Source organism: Camelus ferus, chromosome 27 (assembly GCF_009834535.1).
Source record: "Camelus ferus isolate YT-003-E chromosome 27, BCGSAC_Cfer_1.0, whole genome shotgun sequence".
Taxonomy (NCBI): domain Eukaryota; kingdom Metazoa; phylum Chordata; class Mammalia; order Artiodactyla; family Camelidae; genus Camelus; species Camelus ferus.
The window spans coordinates 22,323,658-22,346,005 of NC_045722.1; the positions used below are offsets into that span (position 1 = coordinate 22,323,658).

At 49.2% G+C, this 22,348-nt stretch overlaps 1 protein-coding gene across 1 annotated transcript in view; it reads right to left on the minus strand.

The window, feature by feature from the left end:
• PCSK6 (proprotein convertase subtilisin/kexin type 6) overlaps positions 1-20,801 on the minus strand; it is a 167,716-nt gene extending 146,915 nt beyond the window's left edge. Inside the window, 1 exon segment of the mRNA XM_032469194.1 lies at positions 20,417-20,801. Coding sequence (XP_032325085.1) covers positions 20,417-20,731 — 315 coding nt within the window. The 5' untranslated portion in view covers positions 20,732-20,801.
• Positions 20,802-22,348: the final 1,547 nt, after the last annotated feature.

The window sequence follows — 22,348 nt, forward strand, 5'->3', positions numbered from 1 at the left end:
AAGACAGTGTGTCAGGATGGCCGAATGGTCTAAGGCGTCAGACTCAAAAAAGTACAAAGAGAACCCAAAGAACGGGACAAGGTATCTGCAAATCACACACCTGGTAAGGGACTTGTGTCTAAAAAACACAGTAATCAAAAGCAAACCAACTATAAATGGTCAAAGTATCTGAACAGACATTTCTCTGAAGAAGACATGCACAAGGCCCACGAGCCCATGAAAAGGTGCTCAGCATCCTCAGGCATCAGGGAAACGTAAAACAAAACCACGATGAGCACTGGGTGGCTGTAATAAAAAAGACAGTAACACGTGCTGATGAGGGTGTGTGGACAAACTGGAATACTCACATACGGCTGGTGAGATTGTAAAACGGCCAAGCCACTTCAGAAAGCAGTCCAGCAGTTTCTCAAAAGGCCAAACAGAGAACCAGCAAATGACCCAACAAGGCCACTCCTAGGTATAATCCCAGAGCAGTAAAAACACACACCCACACAAAACGTCATAGCGGCATTACTCACAACAGCCAAAAAAGGAGAAACAACCTCAACATCCACTGATTGACAGACAAATAAAACACACCTGTACTGGTATAGCCATACAGTAGAACATTAATTGAAAACAAAAAGAATAAAGTACTGACACATGTTGCAAAATGGATGAACCTTGAAAACATGCTAAGGAAAAGAAGCCAGTCACAAAAAAGACCACATATTGTATAATTCTGTTATGTGAAATGTCCAGATCAGGCAAAACTATAGAGACAGGAAATGGATTAGTTGCTTAGGGCTGGGGGGTGGGACAGAACGGGGAGTGGGTGCTGACAGGGGAGGGGCTTCTTACTGGGTGATGAAATGCTCTAAAATTGACTGCAGTGATGGTAACACAACTCCATGACTACACTAAAAACCCCTGAATCATACTTTTTAAATAGGGAAATTATATGGTATGTGAATTATATCTTAATAAAACTGCTATTAAAAAAAGATACATACAATTATGTAGAAGTTAATTCTCCTATTTAATCAGAAGACACCAAAACATGTTTTGTTTTGTTTTGTTTTAATTCACAGACTGGGAAATTCTGTTTTCCACACTTGTAACTGACAAAGCACTGGTATCCAATATACATAAAACCCAATCATCCCAATCCAGGCACGCACCCAAGAGAAACCAGGGCATACATGCACCAGAGGTCACGTACGAGGCTCTCCTTAGCAACAATGTTCTTAATAAAAATCACAAACATTCATTGCCAGGAGAAGGATGAATACATCATGATTTGTTGGCCAATGAGTATCGGTACAGCAGTAAAAATAAACGAACCACAGCTAAGCTGGGGCTGTATCTACAATGTGGCTGAGCCTGAGAAACATGACATTAAGTGAAGAAAAAAAAAAAAAAAAAAGCAAGTCCCAGAACACCATGCACAGTATATCACTGTTACAGAGCTTAAAGCAAAACTAAACAAAGTACTGTCTAGGCACACCTACATCTGTAACACAGTGGACAGTGGCCACCCTGTGGGGCTGGAGAGGTCATGGCGAGGGGCGCAGGGTGGGGTTAAGTTAATCAATCAAGGAGGCCATTAGACTGAGGTGACTCCAATGCCTTATCAGTTTATGCAAGCAAAATTCAAACCTAAGCCTGCAAATGCCTCAAGGTTAAGAAGTCAACACCTAAGGACAACCAATCACAGACAGCCAACCAGGCGTTCCCAAATACGGCAAAGGTTGACACTACAGCCAATCAAATCACCTCCTTGCTTTTCTTCCAGGTCTCCTCTATAAAAGTCTTGCTCCTGGCCATGGAGTGCTCCCTGCCACTCCCGGTTTGGCACCGCCTGATTCAAATCGATTTTGCTCAAGGAAATTCTTAAAATGTTCTATATGCCTCCCTTTATCTTTTAGCAGTGGTTAAGATGAAAGAGAAATATGTAAGCAATATTGATAATTGTCTGCTTTCTGGACTGTGTCTTGGCTTCAACAGTACTATTTTTATGCTTTTTAACAACTAACACATATGTTCTGGGAAATATTTTATATGTATCAAATAACATGTTTGAAAGATAACAAAGGAGGAAGAAATGTGGTTCTGCCATTTCTAATCTGGATAAGTCACTTAACCTCCCTATGCCTCAGTTTCCTGATCTGTCACATGGGGGCAGGGAGAGGTACCCACTATAAGGAGGTGGCCTTAAGAAGTAAATGAAATCAACCATGTAGAGCAGTTTCTGGCCCCGAAAGAGCTTACCATCCTTGTCATTGTCATGGTCATCATCCTCTTCCTCATAACCCTCCTCCTCCTCTTCCTCTCCATCCTCACCATCATTACCCTTATCATCATCCTCATCATTTTCCTTTGCAAAGTAGAGGTGATTCCCCCACCACCCGGTCCTCCTGTATCACTTCCACATCTCCTGGACAATTTCCCACAGGCTACTGGGATGTGGTTACTGGTGCAGGTATCTCCCTTGTTGGAGAGTAAGTCTTGAGAGCAGCTTGCCTGCCTTGGTGCCTCCTCAGGGTTCCAAGGTCAGAGCCTGCCCCTCTCTGAGTTGCTGCTTTCTCTGAGCACCATTATGAGGTGGTTTCTCTCCTATAATAACCCAAGGCTGTCTTCTTCCTGATCATGCCTAAGACAGCAGAAGCAGACTATAGTCACTGTGACATGTGGTTGGCAGATATGATCTCAACTTCCAGCCCTTTCTCTTCTGCTCATCAGAGCAGAGGTTGTAGACTCAAAACCCTGATTTCTCAGACTCCCTTGAAGCCAGCACAGCCAGGGACTTGGTTCTGTCCCATGAGAGGTCAGCATCTGGGGACGGTGACCCTCCCCGAGTAAAAAGGGAAAGACTTCACCCTTCCACCTTTTGCCCCAGCCCTGTCTCCTGCCTGGAACTCGCTCCTGAGGCCAGTCATGCAGAAGCTTAAGTCTACACTGCAATTCTCACCACAGACAGCTGAGAACGCTCTTTGGGCGGTGGGTGATTGCTACAATCACACTTTACAGATGAATGTGTGTGAGTTGACATCCAAAGAAGTCAAGTGGCCATCAACCACTGACCGATCTGCAGACAAAAATGTGGGGATCAGAATCCGGCTCTTCTATCCTACACTCTGTGTTGTGGCCACTGGCTCTGCCTGCAAGAGCTTCCAGATCAAAACAGCCCTAGAAAATGAAAAACTCACAATGTGGAGAGACCTGGATCTTATGGGAGGAGCAGTAGGAGAAAAAATGACCACCTCTTGCCTTCCCGTTCCCGGACTCCCAGTACGACTCTTACTTGTTTAATTAGGACAGTCAGTTTTCTGTGCGCACCACTCTGAACAGTGCCCAGACTAACAAAAGTCTGGGGAAAGGATCAAAAGCCAGCACCTCCAGGCACACCAGTCTCCCTCGGGAATGAGTGGACATGTCCGTTGTCATCAACAGGCAAGTGCATGTTGCAGAGAGCTGCTCTGGGCCCTCTGTGGCCAAGTTCAGGCAACAGACTATTCCTTCATAAGCTTCTGTGCTGGCTCCCAGGAGCTCACACAGGTTAACTGATCTGCAAAGTTTATTGAATCCAAATTTTTATTTCCTTTTATCTTTAAGAGAGGGTCATTAACTAATTAATTCCAAGCAAGAGTGTCCTGTTTTGCATCCATGGTGGTGGAACGAGTCCGGCTGAGCGTGCCAGGTGGGCAACTCTGCAGCCGGGAGGGCCTGGCTTCCCAAACCAAGGCTCATCGGGTCTTTCTTGGTCTGGCTTCACTCCTGTCTTTCCTATCCTAAATTTTCACACCAGCTCACCTTTTTCACAAAAAAGATGCAAGGTAAAAGCAACAGGATGTCTGAAATCTCCATGACACCTTTGCTAGAGGTGAATTCCTACTTTATTAAAATTAGACAGTGCTAGGGAACTATATTCAATATCTTCTAATAACCTCTAGCATAAAAGAATCTGAAAAAGAACAGATTTATATATGTGTGTACATATGTGTGCAACTGGATCACTTTGCTGTACACCTGAAACTAACACAACATTGTAAATCAACTATACTTCAATAAAACAGATAAATAAATAAAAATTTTAAAACTAGTGCTTTTGGAGGGGAGGGTATAGCCCAGTGGTAGACAGCCTGCCTAGCATGCACAAGGCCCTGGGTTCAATCCTCAGTACCTCCAATAAATAAATAGATAAGCCTAATTATCTCCCCACCAAAAAAGACCAAACAAACTGCTTTCCTAGTCTGACTCCGATGCCTGACATTGAAAGGACGTGTCACTTCCTTCTGTTTTGATATTAACAATAATCACTATGATGATGATAATATTAGTAGTAGTAACATGCATGAGGGATAAATTGGGAGTTTGGGATGTGCAGATACTAACAACTGTATATAAAATAGATAAACAACAAGTTTCTACTGTACAGCACAGGGAACTATATTCAATATCTTGTAGTAACCTATAATGAAAAAGAATATGAAAAGGAATATATGTATTCTGAAACATTATCCTGTACACCAGAAATTGACACATTGTAAACTGACTATACTTCAATTTCAAAAAATAGAAATGAAAACAAAAAATGCATGAGGGTCCACTTCAAGCCTGGTGCTACTCCAAGCATCTGACTGTTGGAAGGGCGAGTCATTTCCATTCTCCAGTAGAAAGAGCTGGGGCACAGAGGTTAAGTTACTGCCTTCATTCATTAGATTTTCATTTTAGAAGGTAGTTCTGTTGCTTCTCCTTTTGAGTGTATATTTTTAAACATATTCATTAATCAATTCATTCCTTTAAAAGCATTTGTTTGATTTCAGATTTCCTAATGTAAGAGGCTATTTACTTTGTGTTCTGCCCTGTTAATGTGTTATCTCAGGAATCAAAAGGTTCTCATTTGCCAGAGCAAAGCAGGCAAACCATGGCTATTTACATATTTTATCACAGCTAATACACTCGATTTTGCCAACTGCTCTTAAAGCCTATTAAGCATTTAATTAGTTGGATTTCCTTTTACAACGATGACATTTTATTTATTTGTCTCCATAACATAATTAGTGTAATCTCTGTCTTTGTTTTCCCCTTGAGTCAGCTAACACGTTCTCCTTTTCACTATGAAATATTTGATGTCTCCTTCCAAGTTCTCGTCTTAACCAAGTCCTTATTTTCATTCACTTTCCCCACACAGTGTGCTCTCAGACAATTTTATTTCAGCAAAACGCCACATCTTCCCCTCGGTGCTAGGGCTCTTTGCCTTTACCATTGCTCCCTATTTTCACTTAACGTCCTTTCATTTCTATTATGTGTTCCATGTTCCAAGTTTTATAACCCTCTGGCATTCATTTTAATAGAATTAGGAGAATCTATAAATAAAAGCAGCTTCTTAGAATAATACCTTCATTCTTCTCCTCTCTCCCTGCCCCCACCTCTCACACATGCCCTAAATTTACCAGCAGACCAAGACCTTCCTCTCTGAGGCAGACGTTCTCCTGCAAGGATGGCTGTGTCCCTGCTTCATCGGGTCCTGGCCAGCCCCCAGGGGATGCTGGGGCAGGATTCCAACTCAGGACATCCACCCAGCAGGACTCCATACAGAACGTGACCACTCAAGGAGGCAGAAAACGCCACATAAAGTCAAGAATTCAAATCCTGGAACTAGGGGAAAAAACACTGTGGGGGTGGGGTGGGGGTGGGGAGGGTGCAGCTCAAGTGGTAGTGTGCATGTTTAGCATGCATGAGGTCCTGGGTTCAATCTGTACCTTTTCTAAAAAAAATAAATAATAAAATAAACCTAACTATCTGCCCCGACCCCTGTCCGCCAAAAAAAAAAAAAAAAGAAAGAAAGAAAAAAGAAACGAATGAAGGCGAAATAAAGACATTTTAAAAAAAATAAAAAATAAAAAACACTGCACAGGGAACTGTATTTAATATCTTGTAATAACCTTTAATGAAAGAGAACATGAAAATGAATATATGTGTGTGTGTGTATATACACACACACACACACACATGACTGGGACATTATGCTGTACACCAGAAATTGACACATTATAACTGACTATACTTCAATTTAAAAAAAAAAAAAAAAAGCCCACTGCAGAACAAGACCAAGAAGAGAACCAGCAGGCAAACAACCTAGACCAGCACTGCCACACCAGGGGTACCTGCTGCAGGCTTGTCTCTCCTCTGCAGGAAGGTCCTTCTCCTGCAGGGCTTCACTCATTTATATTCACCGAGATGCTCCCCCCACCACCCCGGGGCTGATTCTCTCTGTCCAGGGAAAATTAGCAAGTTAAGCACTCGGGGAGCCACAGTAATCCTTTCAGAGGCAAATATGTCTCCAGAACACACCTTACAAAAGCATAACTCCCCCAAACCCAGATTCCACAGGGATTTCTCTGATGACATCATTTGCCCCCTTAAATCCACAGCTTCTTTCTAATCCTCATCTCTAAACACAAATTTATGAGTGTGTCTCCAAGGACAGTGGAAGATTTCTCCTAAATCTGTACTACCCCCACCACAATCCTAAGAATCTTTTTCTCCCAACATTTTATGGTAAAAATTTTCCACCATAATCTGAAAAGAAAATACATATGTATGTGCATGCACAAAACTGAATTACGGGGCTGTACACCTGGAACTAACATTGTAAATCAACTACATTTCAATCAAATTATGTTTTAAGAAAAGAAAGTTAAAACAAATTTCAGACATACAGCAAAGTTGAAAGAATGGTAGCACAAATACCCACAGACCCATCACCTTGATTCTGCCATTAACATAATCACCAAAATTACTCCATCACATTTCCCTCCATCCATCCATGCTTCTCTCCATCTGCCAATCCATTGTATTTCGGGTGCATCCCAAAGTAACCTGCAGTGTCAGTACGGTGCCCCCACAAATACTTCAATATACATATCATTACAGAGAGTTCAGAACTTCCTTAAAGATTTTCTCTTCTGAAAACACACTCATAGTTAACAGGGGAGAAATGGGATGGGAAGGAATAAACTGGGAGTTTGGGATGTGCAGATACTAACTACTATATATAAAATAGATAAACAACAAGTTTCTTCTGCATAGCACAGGGAACTGTATTCAATATCTTGTAGTCACTTATAATGAAAAAGAATATAAAAAGGAATATATGTATGTGTATGTAGGACTGAAACATGATGCTGTACACCAGAAGTTGACACAACATTGTAAAATGACTATACTTCAATAAAAAAAAAAAAAGCACCATCAGTGATGAACTTCAGGAAAGAAACCAGTTGCTGGAAAGTAAAACCAACTTTTAGTGAAGACAAACAAATTGCCTTGAAGATAGGATCTTTCGTGGTTCTAGGCAGCAAGTGAACTTCTGACACAAGAAGAAAACAGAAACACATCCAGGCTTGTAGTGAGTAAAACTCCAGATGCAAAGTGGAAAGACTTTCCTGGTTAGATTTTGGGAATGTACCTCGTCACAGTCAGAGTAGGGGTGACACGTGTGTCACCGTGTGGGGTGCTGAATCCCGGCCCCTGAACAGGAGCCTCACAGAAACGTCTTCTAGACGTTGCAAACCCACACCTACCTCTGGGGTTTCCTTTGGGTTTCAAGACTATTTAGTGTGAGAAGGAACAATTTGGTTTTCCAATGTTCCTGGTGTGGCCAGATATCAGAGTACGGCAGAAAACCACGTTCCTTGAAAAAGCAAACCAAGGGAAAAAAAGAAACCTAGAAAGTGCTAACAAGTTCATTCTGTACAAGGACACGAAACTCCATGGGAACAGAAAGCATCCATCCCCATGGATGGCTTTTGCATCTTGTGCTTCAATGAAGGGTTGTGAAGGTCCTAAATTGGCAAAGTCGCGGTACATAAACTTGTGCCAGCCACTGAAACAAATCCTGCTTCTTGTTCGAGGCTAATAGTGTCACATTCCTGCAAATGAGACATTAAGAGACGTGCGTAAAAAGACTGCTAACGAACTCAGGCATGAACGGTTACTTTGAGAGCAGGACAGAAACAAGGTTTCCTTTCCTTTTACAGAAAGTAGACTTTATCAAGAGGCACACAAATAGGGCTTTTATGTTTGTTTGCTTAAGTTTCAGAAAACAGCAGAAGATCAAGATGTGTGTAGACCATGCTCAGGAGGGGCCAAAAATGGACACATTTTTCCCTGTTAAAATCTGTCCTCAGCCAGACAGACCTAAATAAACTCTGACCAGGACAAGGGGGCTCAGCTCCAGGTACGTGGGGTCTAACGGGGCTGAAACCACGCACCTCCACCCCCCTCCATGAGGGCACATGGAGGGGAAAGGGTGGTACCTCGAGGCTTGCATCCCTGATGCTCCGCCAGCCTGGTGTCTCTGCGACCCAGTCCTTCATCCCGTGCCAGGCATTGTACCAGCACCGATGAGCACTTGCTGAACAAAAGCAGCAGCAAATGAATCCCCTCCCCTCTACTGACATCAGGGTGTCCGCTGAGCTCTCAACATACCCAGAACTTTTCGCTCCTTATCCTTACTGTGCTGGTGATTCTCCATTCTCTGCCCTGCCCTCCAGATAACCCTACCTGGGCCACCTTCCCAAGGGCTCAGTCCACAGAAGGTGCCAGGAAGGGGCTGTCTCCTCCCTCCGCTGGGGCTCGACTAACCCCCGGTCTCCCTTTGTCCCTTCAGCCTCAGGCAGTTAGCAGCTCCCCATCACTGCAGGTCAGCATCCTTTGTTGGTTCCCTGAACCCCGCTCGCATGTCTTCATAAGAGCCCCCTCGGAGCCATGGTGGTGAAGCTGCTTCCCGACGGGATGCAGACTGACGCTCTTGCCCGTGGTCCACCTGATGCAACACCACTCCCCACTTCTAGTTCCTCTGCCTATGACCATCCCCTGGACCCTTAAAGCCATGCGTCACAAAGCCTCCCCTGGACTTCCCAGGTGAAAACCAGCCCGGCTCTCCCATTATCCTAAAGCATTTGGATTGCAATGCTGTGTTGCTTTCACGATGCCTCTTGCAATAGTTACTTAAGGTCCTGTCTGTTGTCGTCAGGGACCCTGCCTTGTCTACCTCTGAATTAAACCAAGTGAAGAGCCCAAAGTCTTGCAAGCCCATGGAACTGCAGATTTTAAGTCAGAAGACAAGCAAGCAAACAGACCCTCTGAATGAAGTACCAAGAAGAATGACAGATGGGAGAAATAGCAGCAATCTATTTGCAAACAAGAGATTAATACCCACAATCTAGAGACAGCACCTACAAGTGATTAAGACAGAAGAAAAAGAACCCAATTGGAAAACGGGCAAAGAATAAAAATAAGCAATTCAGAGAAGTAAAATGATTAATAACTTTACGATGAGGCATTTCACTTTAATAGCAATCAGGAAAAAAAGCAAATTAAAACAACCACAAGATCTCATTTCCACCTGCCAGAAGTGGAAACGCTACCACAGATAATCTCCATCCAGGATGGGTGAGGGCCTCTCACTAGCTTCTGGGACTGAACAAAACAAACACAAGAAACACAACAGAACATGTCACACACTCTGCCTCAGCAGTTCCCCCGTCTCTAAAGCCAGAGCATCTGAGTTCAAATCTAGGCCCTGGCACGTACAAGCTATGTCACCACGAGACAAGTTACCTAACCTCTCTGTGCCTCGCGTCTGTAAAACGGGGTAATAACAGTACCTACCTCGTAGGTTTTCTAAGATTAAATGAGTCCATTCCAGGAAAGCATTTGGAAAATTACCTAGCACATAACAGAGGCCAGTAGGTATCTGGAATCATTATTTATTATTATAACTATTATTTGCTTTTGCTATGACATATCCTCCAGAAATTCTCATACATGTGCAGAGAGGCATGGATAAGGGTGATCACTGCAATGTTGTTTATAATACAAAAAAAAAAAAGAAAGAAAAGAAAACCTGGAGGCAAATCAAGTAACATCAGTAAATAAATGCTGTAATAAAATAGGTTGCTCCCACAGAAGAGCTTAAAACCTTAAAAGAATGACACAGATAGAACAAGTTTCTTCTGTCTAGCACAGGGAACTCCATTCAGTATCTTACATTAACCTATAACAAAAAAGAATATGAAAAGGAACGTACGTATCTGTATATATGATTGAAACATTATGCAGTACACCAGAAATCGATACAAGTTTGTCAACTTACTATACTTCAATTAAAAAAGAAAGAAAGAAATTCAGAGGTAGATCTCTATGTACAAGCATGGAAAGCTTTCCAAGAGGTACTTGTCAGGCTGAGAAAAGCTAGGTGCAGAAAAACATTTATGTAAAAGTAACTCCCCCCACTGCCACCCTCTATATACCTGTGCAGGACACACATATACTCAACTGTGGGCAGTGGTGGCCCCTGAGGGAAGGAATAAGTTGAAGATGGGATGAGAGGAAGAAAGAGATTTGGGATTTTTCTTCTTTATACCCCTGCACTGCTTCAATTCTTTACAACGGGAGAATATTCGTATCAGACATGTATAATTTTATAAAATCAGGAAAACATGCTCAATAACATCCTTAGGAGCTGAACTGAGCAAGTGTTATCAAGTCTTGGAGCCTTTGCAGGGTGGGTGATGCAGGATGGGGAAACCGGGTAAAGGACAGGAGACCAGGCAGTGATGGAACCCCGGCCACCTCCCCACACGATGCTGACCTTCCAGACCAGCTGCACAAGAGCCACCTCCCCAAGGAGTCACAAAGGAGCCGCTGCCCTCAATGTCAGGGGAAAGAGTAGGTAAGTCATGGGCCAGTCACTAAATGACACACTGAGTGGCCACTAGGAAGTCCGCCACAAAGGGGGTAGAGACCTGGGAGGTACAAGCTGCAAAACTGCACGACTGTATTTGCATAAGACATTTGTGTCTTTCTGTGTGTGTATGTGTGTGCATCTGTATACACTCATATGCCCCATATATGCCAATATATGCATGCATGCACAATTTTTAAAAAATGCAGGGAGAGGGTATAGCTCAGTGATAGAGTGCGTGCTTAGCATGCACAAGGTCCTTGGTTCAATCCCCAGTGCCTCCATCAAATAAATAAACCTTAATTACCCTCCAAAATTAAAAAATTAGTAAGTTATTTTTAAAAACCTGAAGCTTCAAACAGCAGATGCAAAACAAAGAAAAAGCACACAAGGAGGTTCCACTGTGGCAAAGGTCTGGACAGGCTGGAGCATGGGGCAAACAGGCGGGTTCCAGGCAGAGGATGGAGAGGAAGGAAGGGAGAGGGCAGCCCACTCCCCAGAGGCCAGATGCATCAGGCTTTGCCTCAGAGGAGCCTCTGGGGATTTCAAAGCAGGGAAAGGACAGCCTGGGGTTTATGCATCTGAAGCACCTTCACGTTGGCAGTGTGGGAAATGGCCTGGAAGGGAGGCTGGGCTGCAGCCGGGGCACCAGGGAAGGCAGGAAATGCAGTAATGTGCTGGCTTCCAGCTTAAAGGACGGGGTGAGAACAGTCAAGCAAGGGACAGTTTTGCCTCCTCCAGGCCAGGGGCACCCGGGCCTCATCTGAGGAGCAGGCAGCCCCGCCCTCCCCCCACCTTCTCCCCACACTGTCCACTGCACCCCACCCCGGAGAGTCTGACGAAGATCACCGGGTGGACATGAGCCTTTTGTGAGCAATGAGATTCTGGAGGGATAAATACAGGGGATCTTCTGGGGACTGTCAGCACAAACAGCATACAGAGGTCTGGAAATCCAGGTCCTTTTCAAGGACTGACTATGACACTGGACACAGTACCCACCCCCGGGGTGGGTGGGCCACTTTTTCCCACTGAGAAGACTGAGATGCCCAACAAGGAGTCTGTAAGTGACTGATGTCGGCCAGTGGCAGGAATATAAGCCCCAGAGAGGGTGAGGAAACTGAAGCTCACGGCCCCTTTCCAGCCGGATTCAGCGGGCGGGTTCGTGCGCATCAGGGCCGCATCACACGTCGGGCCAGGGCTGTCAGGGCCTGCGGAGTGTGGCTGGTTTGGACCCAAGTGGCCAAGGGGCAGACAATGAGACTGTTTCTTCCTCTCCGCGGTGCCACCGTCTTGACACTGAGGGCATTGATGGGCCGGTTACCATGGGAACCGGAGCTGCTGATCCCATCCCAGGGAGTGTAAGGCTCCCTCCCGACAGCTGACGGTTATTCATCCTCGTTCTTCGCAGCCCTGGACAGAGGCCCTTGCGCCTGCCGCCCGGGCTTCCAGATCCTCCCAGAGCAGAGGTGCAAGGGCATCAGGAAGACCCAGGATTTGACAGGAAGACGGGACCCTTGGGGTCTGGGGCATCCACGGTGGGCTCCAAGGCCCTGCTGGGCCACAACGTGCCACTAACCCGACCCAGAAGCAGCCTAGAGCATCACAGGGCGGTTCCTCCCCGCTGAACACACATAAATCCAGGACAGGACAGGCCTCCAAGGAGAGTGACTCCAACAAGCAAAGGATTAAGATAAAAGGTGGGGTGGAGATGGTTCAGTCCATCTGAGAGGCGCTGAGAGGCGGGAGCCTGACCTTCCTCAGTCACAAATGCTCACACCCCTGCTCCAACAAGAAGCTCTTGCAGGGCAGGGGCCACACTTTACTCATCTCAGGGCCCAGCACCAGCGCGAGCACACAGCAAACGCGGGTGATAAAATGAGGGCGTGCCCGCTGGGCCCAGGCCACCCCCGGGAGGAGACTCTGCCATCAGAGGTGGCAGAGGTGGACCTGATCTTAGACAACAAGCCACCAAGTCCAGAGCCCAGGGCAGAAACAGACAAGCCAACGGACAATGTCAGGAGGACGGGGGCCCGGGAGCCCAGAAGGCCACGTCTGCAGAGCCAGGGAAATGAGGGCGATGGGGAAGGATAGGGGGCTGACCGAGGGGGCGGGGGAAGCCACTCGAGGCAGAAAGAACAGCATCAGGAAGTTGAAAAGGAAGCAAACACAGGAAGTCAGGGGAACAGGAGAGCAGGAGCTGGGGCCAGAGCAGGAAGCGGCGGAGGGGGGCGGGAGGGAGCAGCAGGGACAGGTGAGGGGCCTGGGCTTCCTAGCATCCTCGGCATCCTAGCAAGGGGTGGGTTTATTTTTTCCCTCCTGCATGGAAAGCTGTGAGTTTTGATGCTGACGAGGAAGAGCAAGTACAGACTGTTCCGGACAGAGTGATGCCAGTACGCAGCCCCTCGTGTGTGTGTATGTGTGTGTGTGCATGCACACACGGGCCAGGTCTGCAGGGAAGTCCACATAGGCCCGCTTGTCGGCGGCAGCAGAGAGCTGAAAGGCTTTCTTGCCTGATGGCTTGCCCTGGTCTGAGATGCAGGGACGTGGTTGCTCTACCAAAGGATGTGGTTCCAGGCAAGTCTGGAGGGGTCTGGGCCGCGGCCTGTCAGTCACCAGCTTGTGATCCACAGCAAGTCAAACTTAACTGGACCCCAGGTCTCCCTGTGGTTAAACAGATCTGGTGACACCTATCCACGAGTGATCGCACCCATGGGGGGACATCTACCAGGTGCATGCACAGGTGTAGGCCAGGGCTTCCGGTCAGGACCAAGGCCAAGCCACAGTCTGTGAGTGTCTGATGTGCCCCTTTGGTTTCTCCCTGGAAAACTCAGTGGACCGGTCAGCTGAGCCATCCACGCCGGCCTGGTTCTGGTCTCCCTGGGACGCTGCCCTCAGTGGGCATTTCCAGCTCCCGGGCTCTGCAATTCAGCTGCGCCCACCTCTCTCCACCGCAGCTCCAGGGACACAGGACAGGAGTCCAGCAAATGAGACCCTGCCCACCCGGCTCTGTTGCCACCTGGATACAGACGGCATATGGGAAGGTCTGATACTAGAGGTCTTCCCAGTCCCGATTTTGTCTCTCCCCAGGCCCCAGCTCACACCAGAACCTCTCCCTTTCTACTCCCAGGCCAGCCGTGACCACGGCTCTCGGTTTAGGGCATAAATGCCAGACAACCTCCAACCGAAAATCAATACCAGAGAACTAGGTCGCAGGTGACTGCTATTCTGGGCCTTACCAAGTCCCTCCCAAGCCCCCAGCACTCGCTGGAATGCGCTCCGGCCAATCCTTTTAACATCTAGGTAAAGCTTCAGCTGGTTTCTGGTCGTAAGGGCAAGCCGTTTGCCGCGTGACAATTTTCCTCTGTCTACAAGTGAATTACGAAGGCCCGCCTGAAATCCCAGGCCAGGTAGGTCCCGCTCGGCAGCTATTTTTGGTAAAACTATTTGAGGCAAGTTCAAAATCATCTAAGGCTCTTAGATCTTGAAGGGTCCTGGCAGCCAGCCTACCATTTTACGTTCAGACTCAGAACCAACAAATGAGCTCAATACCCCAGGCGAAGCAAAAATGCAAGAGCCAGTTTGATGTCTAAGCGCCGCCTTTTAAGATAAACATCACTTCTAAGAGTAGCAGACCCTGCGCTGTCGTGATTCAGTTTGTGCAAACGTCTTATTGTGTCTCTTCTTGGAGTCATCAACTTCAAAGCGGAGGGAGAAGGCATGGCCAGGAGCAGGGTTGCTGGGCTCTGGGTTCAACTCTGTCCAAGGAGCCCTGTGAGCTGCCACTGGGCATTGCTTCTCCAGGTCACCATCTCCTTAACAAGTGGGCCAGCCCAGCCTGGGGTTTCTAAAGCAGGGGCTTCTTACCTGGTCCCACAGGTACGTGCGTGTCTGGAGATGTGCTTCAAACGGATGGGAACACGGTGCTGTCTGTGCCTGATGGGTGTTTTTCTTTTCTTTTTATCCCCTTTAATATTTCATGGGTATCTGTGTGTGTACATGCATGTACATAGGTTTACATGTGTTTATATGTATGTGTGCATGTAAATATGCAGGATTGTATGCACGTACACACGCATGTCTGCATACAGGCATATAGCTTACCATACAAGGTCTATTCTGACACAAAGTGCAAAATGCATAAATGTAACTCGCTATATAATTTATATACACTGTATACATCCATATATGCCTACACGATGCCTAATGAATTAGAACATCGCAGATGAAGTTTGAAATTCCTCTCCCCGGCTTCCCCCTGTCCCCAGAGGCCCCTACAGACTAGAATTTGATGTGCATCCTTCCAGCCCAAGCGTCTATGCTTCCACTGCATGTGTAAGCATTCATATTTATGAATGCTTAGTGGAGTTTTTTTATGTCTTTTTTTGCTCGGGGTTTTTTATGGGTCTTTTGGGGGGGTGGTTAATTAGGTTTATTTATTTACTTTAATGGAGTTACTGGGAACTGAACCCAGGACTTCGTGCATGCCAAGCATGTGCTCTACCCTCGCGCTCTACCCTCCGCACAGTGCTTAGTGATTTTTAAAGTTCACATAAATACCATCACATTGTGCGTCTGCAACTTGCCTTTTTCATTCAACATTATTGCTGAGGTTCAACTACACAGATACATGTCGAGTTTATTCCTCTCACTGCTGTTCAGTACTCCATGGTGTGACTATTTGATTTCTCCATTCCTCTACTGATGGCTTCCCTTCCTCTAAAACATGCCTCTGTGTTGATATAGCTCAGCGGTAGAGCACATGCTTAGCAAGCACAGAGTCCTGGGTTCAATTCCCGGTACCTCAATTAAAAATAAATAAATAAGCCTAATTACCTCCCCCTACAAAAAATTTTTTCTTGAATGCCTCTGTGAACATTCCTGTGCAAGTCTCCCCTTGTGCAAGACCTTCTCATCTGCAAGTCTCAATGTGGACCCGCTGAAGTAATTCGACTCCAAATTGCTCTGCAGAGCAGTTATGCCCATTTCCACGCCCACTGGCAGCATCTGAAAGTTCCACTCCCTCCACCTCCTTGGCAACACTTGATACTAACGCATTTCCCAGTTTGCCAATCTGACAGGTGTGAAATGGTATTATTGCCTCAAGTTACATCGTCCCAATAGCTCCAGGCAGGCCGAGCATCTTTTCTTCTGTTTGTTGGCCATTTGGGTTTCCCTTTCATTCAATTCCTTATTCATATACTTCCCCACTTTTCTACCTGGCATTTCTCTTTTTTCTTATTGATTCACAGCTTTTAAGATAATCTGTGCACTCATCTGTGTGTTTTATGTTATAAATACCTTCCCTACTCTTTTATTCGCTTTTTAACTGTTATGTTGCCTTTGTTATACAGAACTTTTAATGTATCAATCTCTTCCTTTTGTTACTTGATCTGTTTGTGTCTTATTTAAGAAACCCCTTCCTTTCCCAAGGCCTGAAGCTACTTCACGATAGTTGTAGGTCCGAGTTGTAGGTCCGAGCCTGTTATCCGATCTGGAATTTATCACCATGGAGTGTGAGTGAGGGTCTGATTGATTCTCCTTGTGGAATCAGTCCTTTCAGCACGTTTACTGAACTGTCCGCCCTTCCCCATCCACTGGCGCGGCTTCTGCTCAGGCACCAGCTCCCACTTGTGCCTGGGCTGGGGTCAGTCCCACTGGTGGCCCAGACCTGAGCTGGGCTACGGTTGAACTGCCTCCATCACACGGTTTTCCGATGGTCAAGCCCACGGGGTCCCCCATCCTCCCTTGTCCAAGTCGGCTTAGGTACTCCAAGCCCTTCCTCTTCCACAGGAATTCTAGAATTCCTTTCTGTGCTGTCCTAGTCCACATCAAATCCTATGGGCGCAACTAGATTGCACAGAATTTACAGCTTAATTCGGGGGACCTGTGATAGTCAGCATCCCCACAGCCATGACTGTCACAGATCTCTCCATTATTCAGGCCTCCTTTTTTCAATCCTTCCTTACAGTATTGTCGCTTTCTCCGTCGAAGTCTCCCGGTTTGAAAAGATTTATTCCTCAGTATCTAACAGCGTCCATGTGGGTGGGAACCACAGTTCCTCCACCTTCTCCGATGATGGTGCTGTGTGGCCAGCTCCCGGTGGTCAAGCTGCCCGCTGGACCCTCGCACCATTCCTCACAGTCAGGCTCCAGGTTCTCCTCTGTCATCTATCATGAGTGACATCCAACTCTTTCAAATCGTTATTCCTTGTTTTAAAAAAAATCTGTGCTGTGCCATCTGGGACCTCCAGTATAATGACAAGTTGAGGGATAAAAACGGACTAGTTTGTCTCGTTCCTGGTGATGCCTGTTTTTAAATTGATGCTCTATAGCCTTTGTCAGGCTCTGAAAGGGGTCCAAGATTCAAGAAAGGTAGGGGGTGGGTGTAGCTCAGTAACAGAGCACATGCTTAGCATGCACGAGGCCCTGGGTTCAATCCCCAGTCCTTCCATTAAAAATAAATAAATCTAATTATCTCCCTCCTCCTACAAAAAGAAAGTAAAACTGCTCTTAAAAAAAAAAAATACAGGAGTACCGTATGATCCAGCAATCCCACTCTGGGCATATATCCAGAGGAAGATATAATTCGCAAAGACACATGTACCCCAATGTTCACAGCAGCACTATTTACAGTAGCCAGGATATGGAAGCAACCCAAATGTCCATCGACACACGACTGGATAAAGAAGATGTGGCAGAGAAGATAAAATACAATGGAATACTACTCAGCCACAAAAAGAATAAAATAATGCCATTTGCAAGAACATGGATGAAACTGGAGATTGTCATTCTAAGTGAAGTAAGTCAGAAAGAGAAAGAAAAATACCATATGATACTGCTTATATGTGGAATCTTTAAAAAAGGACGGAAATGAACTGATCTACAAAATAGAAACAGACTCACAGACATAGAGAACAAATTTATGGTTACCGGGGTCGGGGGGAGGTATAAACTGGGAATTCGAAATTTGCACCTCTTGGGGAGTGATGGAAATGTTAGCTACCTTGATTGTGGTGGTGGTTTCATAGGTGTATACATCTAACAAAACTCAAAAAAAAAAAAAAAAAAAACCCACAGGAGTCTAAAAAGAAAAGAAAGGTGAATAACCACTGGTCTGAATTACCTTTGCACCATATAAAATAAACAAATTCAGGTTATCAGTTGTAGGGAAGAGAGAAAGTAAAACAATCAAGCCAGGACATAGAGCCGCAAAGACCCATGAGAAAAGCAGGCCGGTGAGTCAGGGCCAGGACTGGGCAGGACACCAGCTGCCCCGCGAAGGGTTGGGGGAAAGAGTCACATCACACGGAGGAGATCTCGGGCCAGAAAACGGAGCAGCGGGAGTCCAAGCGCATGGAGCACAAGTGGCAGAGGTGACACGCTTGCTGTGCAGACGCAAACAGCTTCCGTCCTCTTGCTTAACTTCCCCTCAGTTTACTCACCTGTCAGTCAAAGCTAATAATACCCACATCTTATTTATGAGTCATAAATTCTCCTGGCTGAAAAAGGCAAATATGGTTTTTAAAGAGTCTTTATTGAATAGGTAGCTGTTGGAAGATTCCAGGCCTTTTCCACATTAGCAGTGTGCTTGGGGGAGGCGGGGAGAAAGCTGGTCTGGGGATAAAGAGTCACAGGCCCTCCTGAGTAATCACACACACGCATGCACACACAGACACGCACCCGCACACGCACATGCGCGGCGCGCCTGCCTTTGACACAGCTCTGATCCCAAACCAGCTAACCCCTCAGTTTGCGGACGCCTCCACAGTGCCACCCCACACTGTGCCTCATGAGCTGAGTGACCGGGCTGTGCACAGTCCACCCTGGCTGCACTGGACCAGGTAGTGCAGACTGAGGCACTCCCCAGGACGTGTCCGGAGGAAGCTTCTCTCCCACAGGCCAAAAGAGGACAGCAGACTTGGTGCACAAGCAACTCAGGGAGTCTGCCAGAAGTTGTCTCAAAGATCCGGCATGGCCAGGGGGTGGGGATCTTTGATTCCAGTGGCCAGGGGTTTTACGCCTCTCACGTGCAAGGTCTGGGAGCTCACAGCTCGACTTCAGTTCCCCTCTGCTCGTTTAATTATAAGAGCCAGAAGCCCAGGCGCTCTGTAATTTACTGGGCAGGTGAAGAGTCACTTTTCTCTGAAGACAAATTGCTGGGCCACCTGGGCAGAGTAGTGAAGTGTGGCAGGAGCCCGAGCCCTAAGCAAACAGGGGACACAAGGAACCAATGGGCCCTGAGGGGCGAGGTGGTCAGTCTGCACTATGAACCAGGGAGACTTAGGAACCAGAGAGAGAATCCAAGCTACTCTCCAAAGGCAAATCTTAAATCACAGGATGTCTGGAGAGACCCAAGTGGCCAAAATACAAAACAAAACCAAAAACAAGATGTACAAAGGATGTGACGGGTCCTTTCAGATGCCCTCTGGCCCACAGTGCGAAGTAGGGTTCAAACAGCTGAGTCTGCTTTCCCAGAAGGCCACACAGCTCATATTAGCAGCCCCAGAGCTCTGGGCTCCGGATGCAAAGAAATGTCATTTGCATCAGGGCCGCACCACACTTTGCTGGCTTCTGTCACGGATAATGATGGAACTAAATGTAACAGTGCCTGGTAGTAGGGTTTGAATTATGAGCCGGTGCATCTCTGTCACTTCTTCATCTCTGTGTAGTTTGGAAAAGATTTGTTAACCGCACTGAGAGGTCCCCCGTGGGACCGCACCCCTGACCCTGCGGCAGCCTCTCCAAAAACATAAATCAGGATCAATATCCTTCGCCCTCCACCCCCCGCCCCACGGTCACTCCGCGGGGCTGGGGCAGGCACAAGGGACCAGACTCCGAGGTCCTCTGGAGTTGGGCCACTTTCGTGCCAGGGGCCTGCCCGCTCTTGCTCACTGACAACAGGAGCCAGGGTGAGGCCGCGAAAGGGGTTTTGGCTCACAGGCCAGGGTCAGGCCCCGGGCAGGCGCTTCGCTGCCAGACAACACTGATCGTCCCAACACCCGCGCACAGTACACACTGTCACCGTCCCTACAGCTGAAGAAGATGGGGAAATGACTTGCCTAAGGTCAACAGGCTGCGACGCAGAGAGCAGGCGCAGAAGCCCAGAGACAAAGCAAACTACCCCAACCCCGCCACCGCCACCAGGGACCTGGAGGGGTTTTAAACGCAGGACTCCTGCCTGCGACCCTTTGCGCGGCTGCCTGGTCCCGGGCTGTCCAGAGAGCCTCCCAGGCCGCCCTCTGTCCGGGAGTCGCGGGCATTGAGGTCGCGCGCGCGTCACTCTAGGAGCCGCGGTCACCCTGGCCCGCGCGCAGGATCCGGGGTCCCGCGCCGCCAGTCCAGCTCAGTGGGCACTTCTGGCTCAGTGGGCACCTCCGGGTCACTGGGCACCGAGGGCACCGCACTCCACAGGCTCCCCTCCAGCGCGGCAGGGCAGGTGTCCGAGCCCGGCCACCCTTCCGAGCGCAGGCGGCCCCGCCCGGGGAGCTGCCCCCGTCGCACCCGGCCCGCCCGCTAGTCCCCGCCAAGGGTCCCGCGCGCGCGGCGCTCCCAGCTGGACCCCCGGCCACGCGGGCCGCGCCGTCCGGGTCCTCTGCCCACACCGCCCGCAGGAGGCGCCCCCTCGTGCCGCGCCCGCCGGCGGCCGGGAAAGTTTTCGGCGCGCGGCGCCGGCCGCACTCACCTGGCCCAAGTTGAGGTAGCCGTGCGCCGCGGCCACGCGGTCCGCCGCGGCCGGGCCGCCCAGCACTTGCACCGCCCAGTGGTTGGTGTAGACGGGGCGCGGCGGCGGCGGCGGCGCGGAGCAGGCGGCGGGCAGCGCGAGCAGCAGCAGCAAGCGCCAGGGGCGCGGCGCGAGCGGCCGCAGCCCGGGCCCGCCGGCGCCCCCCGCGTCCGCGTCCGCGTCCGAGTCCGAGGCGGCGGCGGCGGCGGCGGCGGCGGCTGCGGCGGGCCGGGGCGGCGGCCGGGGCCCGGGCGCAGGCGGCGCGCGCGGAGGCATGGCAGCGACAGGACTGCGCGGCGCCCGAGCGGCGAGTGTGCCGGGGGGTGGGGTGCCGCCTTTTAAAGCCGCTCCGCGCCGGGGAAGCGCCGCCGCCGCCGCCGCCGCCGCCGCCGCCGCTGCGGGCGGGAGCGAGGGAGGAGGAGGCGGCCGCCGCCGCGCGTTCCCGCCCGCGCGGCCCGGCGGCGCCCCTGGGCTCGCGCTCCGCTCCGGCGCCGGCCCCTGGGAAACGCCCCCCCATCGGGAACTTCTCGCAGACTCTCGGGGCGCTCGGGACCCAGACAGGCCCGGGCGGCTTCAGCCCCGCGCGTCCACGAGCCCCGCCCCGGGAGGGCCCCGGGGAGGGCATCTCAGGTGAATCCCGCGCCCAGGTGCCCAGCCTGCGGGGGGAGTCAGGCCCGCCGCCGCCCACCCTTCGGGGAGCCAGGAGGCCTCCCTCACCTGATTTTGACCTCCTTCACATGAAGCCTTGCTGGCCTCAGCACTAGACAGTAGACTAGCCCTGGCCCGGGGTTCTGGACTCTAGGGGAAAGAGGTCACAAGAAAAGAGGGTCGTGGCCCTGTCCAGAACTAGGCATATTGAGAGGTGCAGAGATACTTGACAGATTAGCTGGGTTCGAGAGAAACCCAGGGGTACAGCCCCAAGGTAGTAGTCCACCTGGGCAGGCAGACGGTGCCTGTGAGTCCCCAGGCCCTCTCCTTCCCATCTGTGTCATCTTGCTGAGCGCAAGTCTCCACCTATAAACAGAGGTGACAATTATCTGTCCTGTAGGGTTGTTTTGAGCATGATGTGAACACTGGTCAGGCAATAAGCTTTTGATAAATGTTTGTTTCGATGAGTCCAGGGGCTGCCGTCTACTAGGTATTCACTAGAGGTGTAGATGCTTAAAAGCTCCCAGTGACCTGGGACCAGTCAGTGGGAAACTACATTGAACCATCCCGGCCCCTACTGCCCAAAGCAGCCTAGATTCCCACAGATACTGACCTGGTGTGCCCTGGAGATCTGTAGGGACGTTCACACCGTGAACAGGCAGATGGTGAGAGGTGAGGATGGCCTTGGGACCTTGTCTTCCGTTCCTCCCCAGGTGTGTTGGTCCCAACCCGCCCCTGGTGGAAAGGAAGCCTGTACCCTGATACAGGAGGGGAAACAAAAATAGACAGAGAAGGCCTTGAGGTGGGAAGGGAACCGTGATCTGATGCTCACTTTCTGGGAGCAGTTGCTGTTCTGTGAGTCTGTGGCTTGGCAGGTAGAGGAGGGTGACAAGGAGCACGAGGGGTCCAGAAGAGCAGGATTCATGGGGAGATGGCTTCCCCAGGTCCTTCCCAGCCTCCCTCTCAGGAGCCCTTTGGTTTCATAACCCACATGATTCATCCTTTCTGCCAGTATGAGTCACCCCGAATGGAGGTGGGAGAGCGGGAGGTGTGGTGGGAGGCCCGACAGGGCGAGCCAAATTCTCATTCAAAGGGATCCCGCCACGGGCCCCTCTTGGAACCTGGGGATCGATTTCCCACACATTCTTCCCTTTTCTGCTCTAGATCAGCTTCTCCTCCCTCCACTCCCCTGGCCAAATGGGGTCCGCTCCCTGGGCAAAGGCTCAAGGCCAGCCCCACCATGCA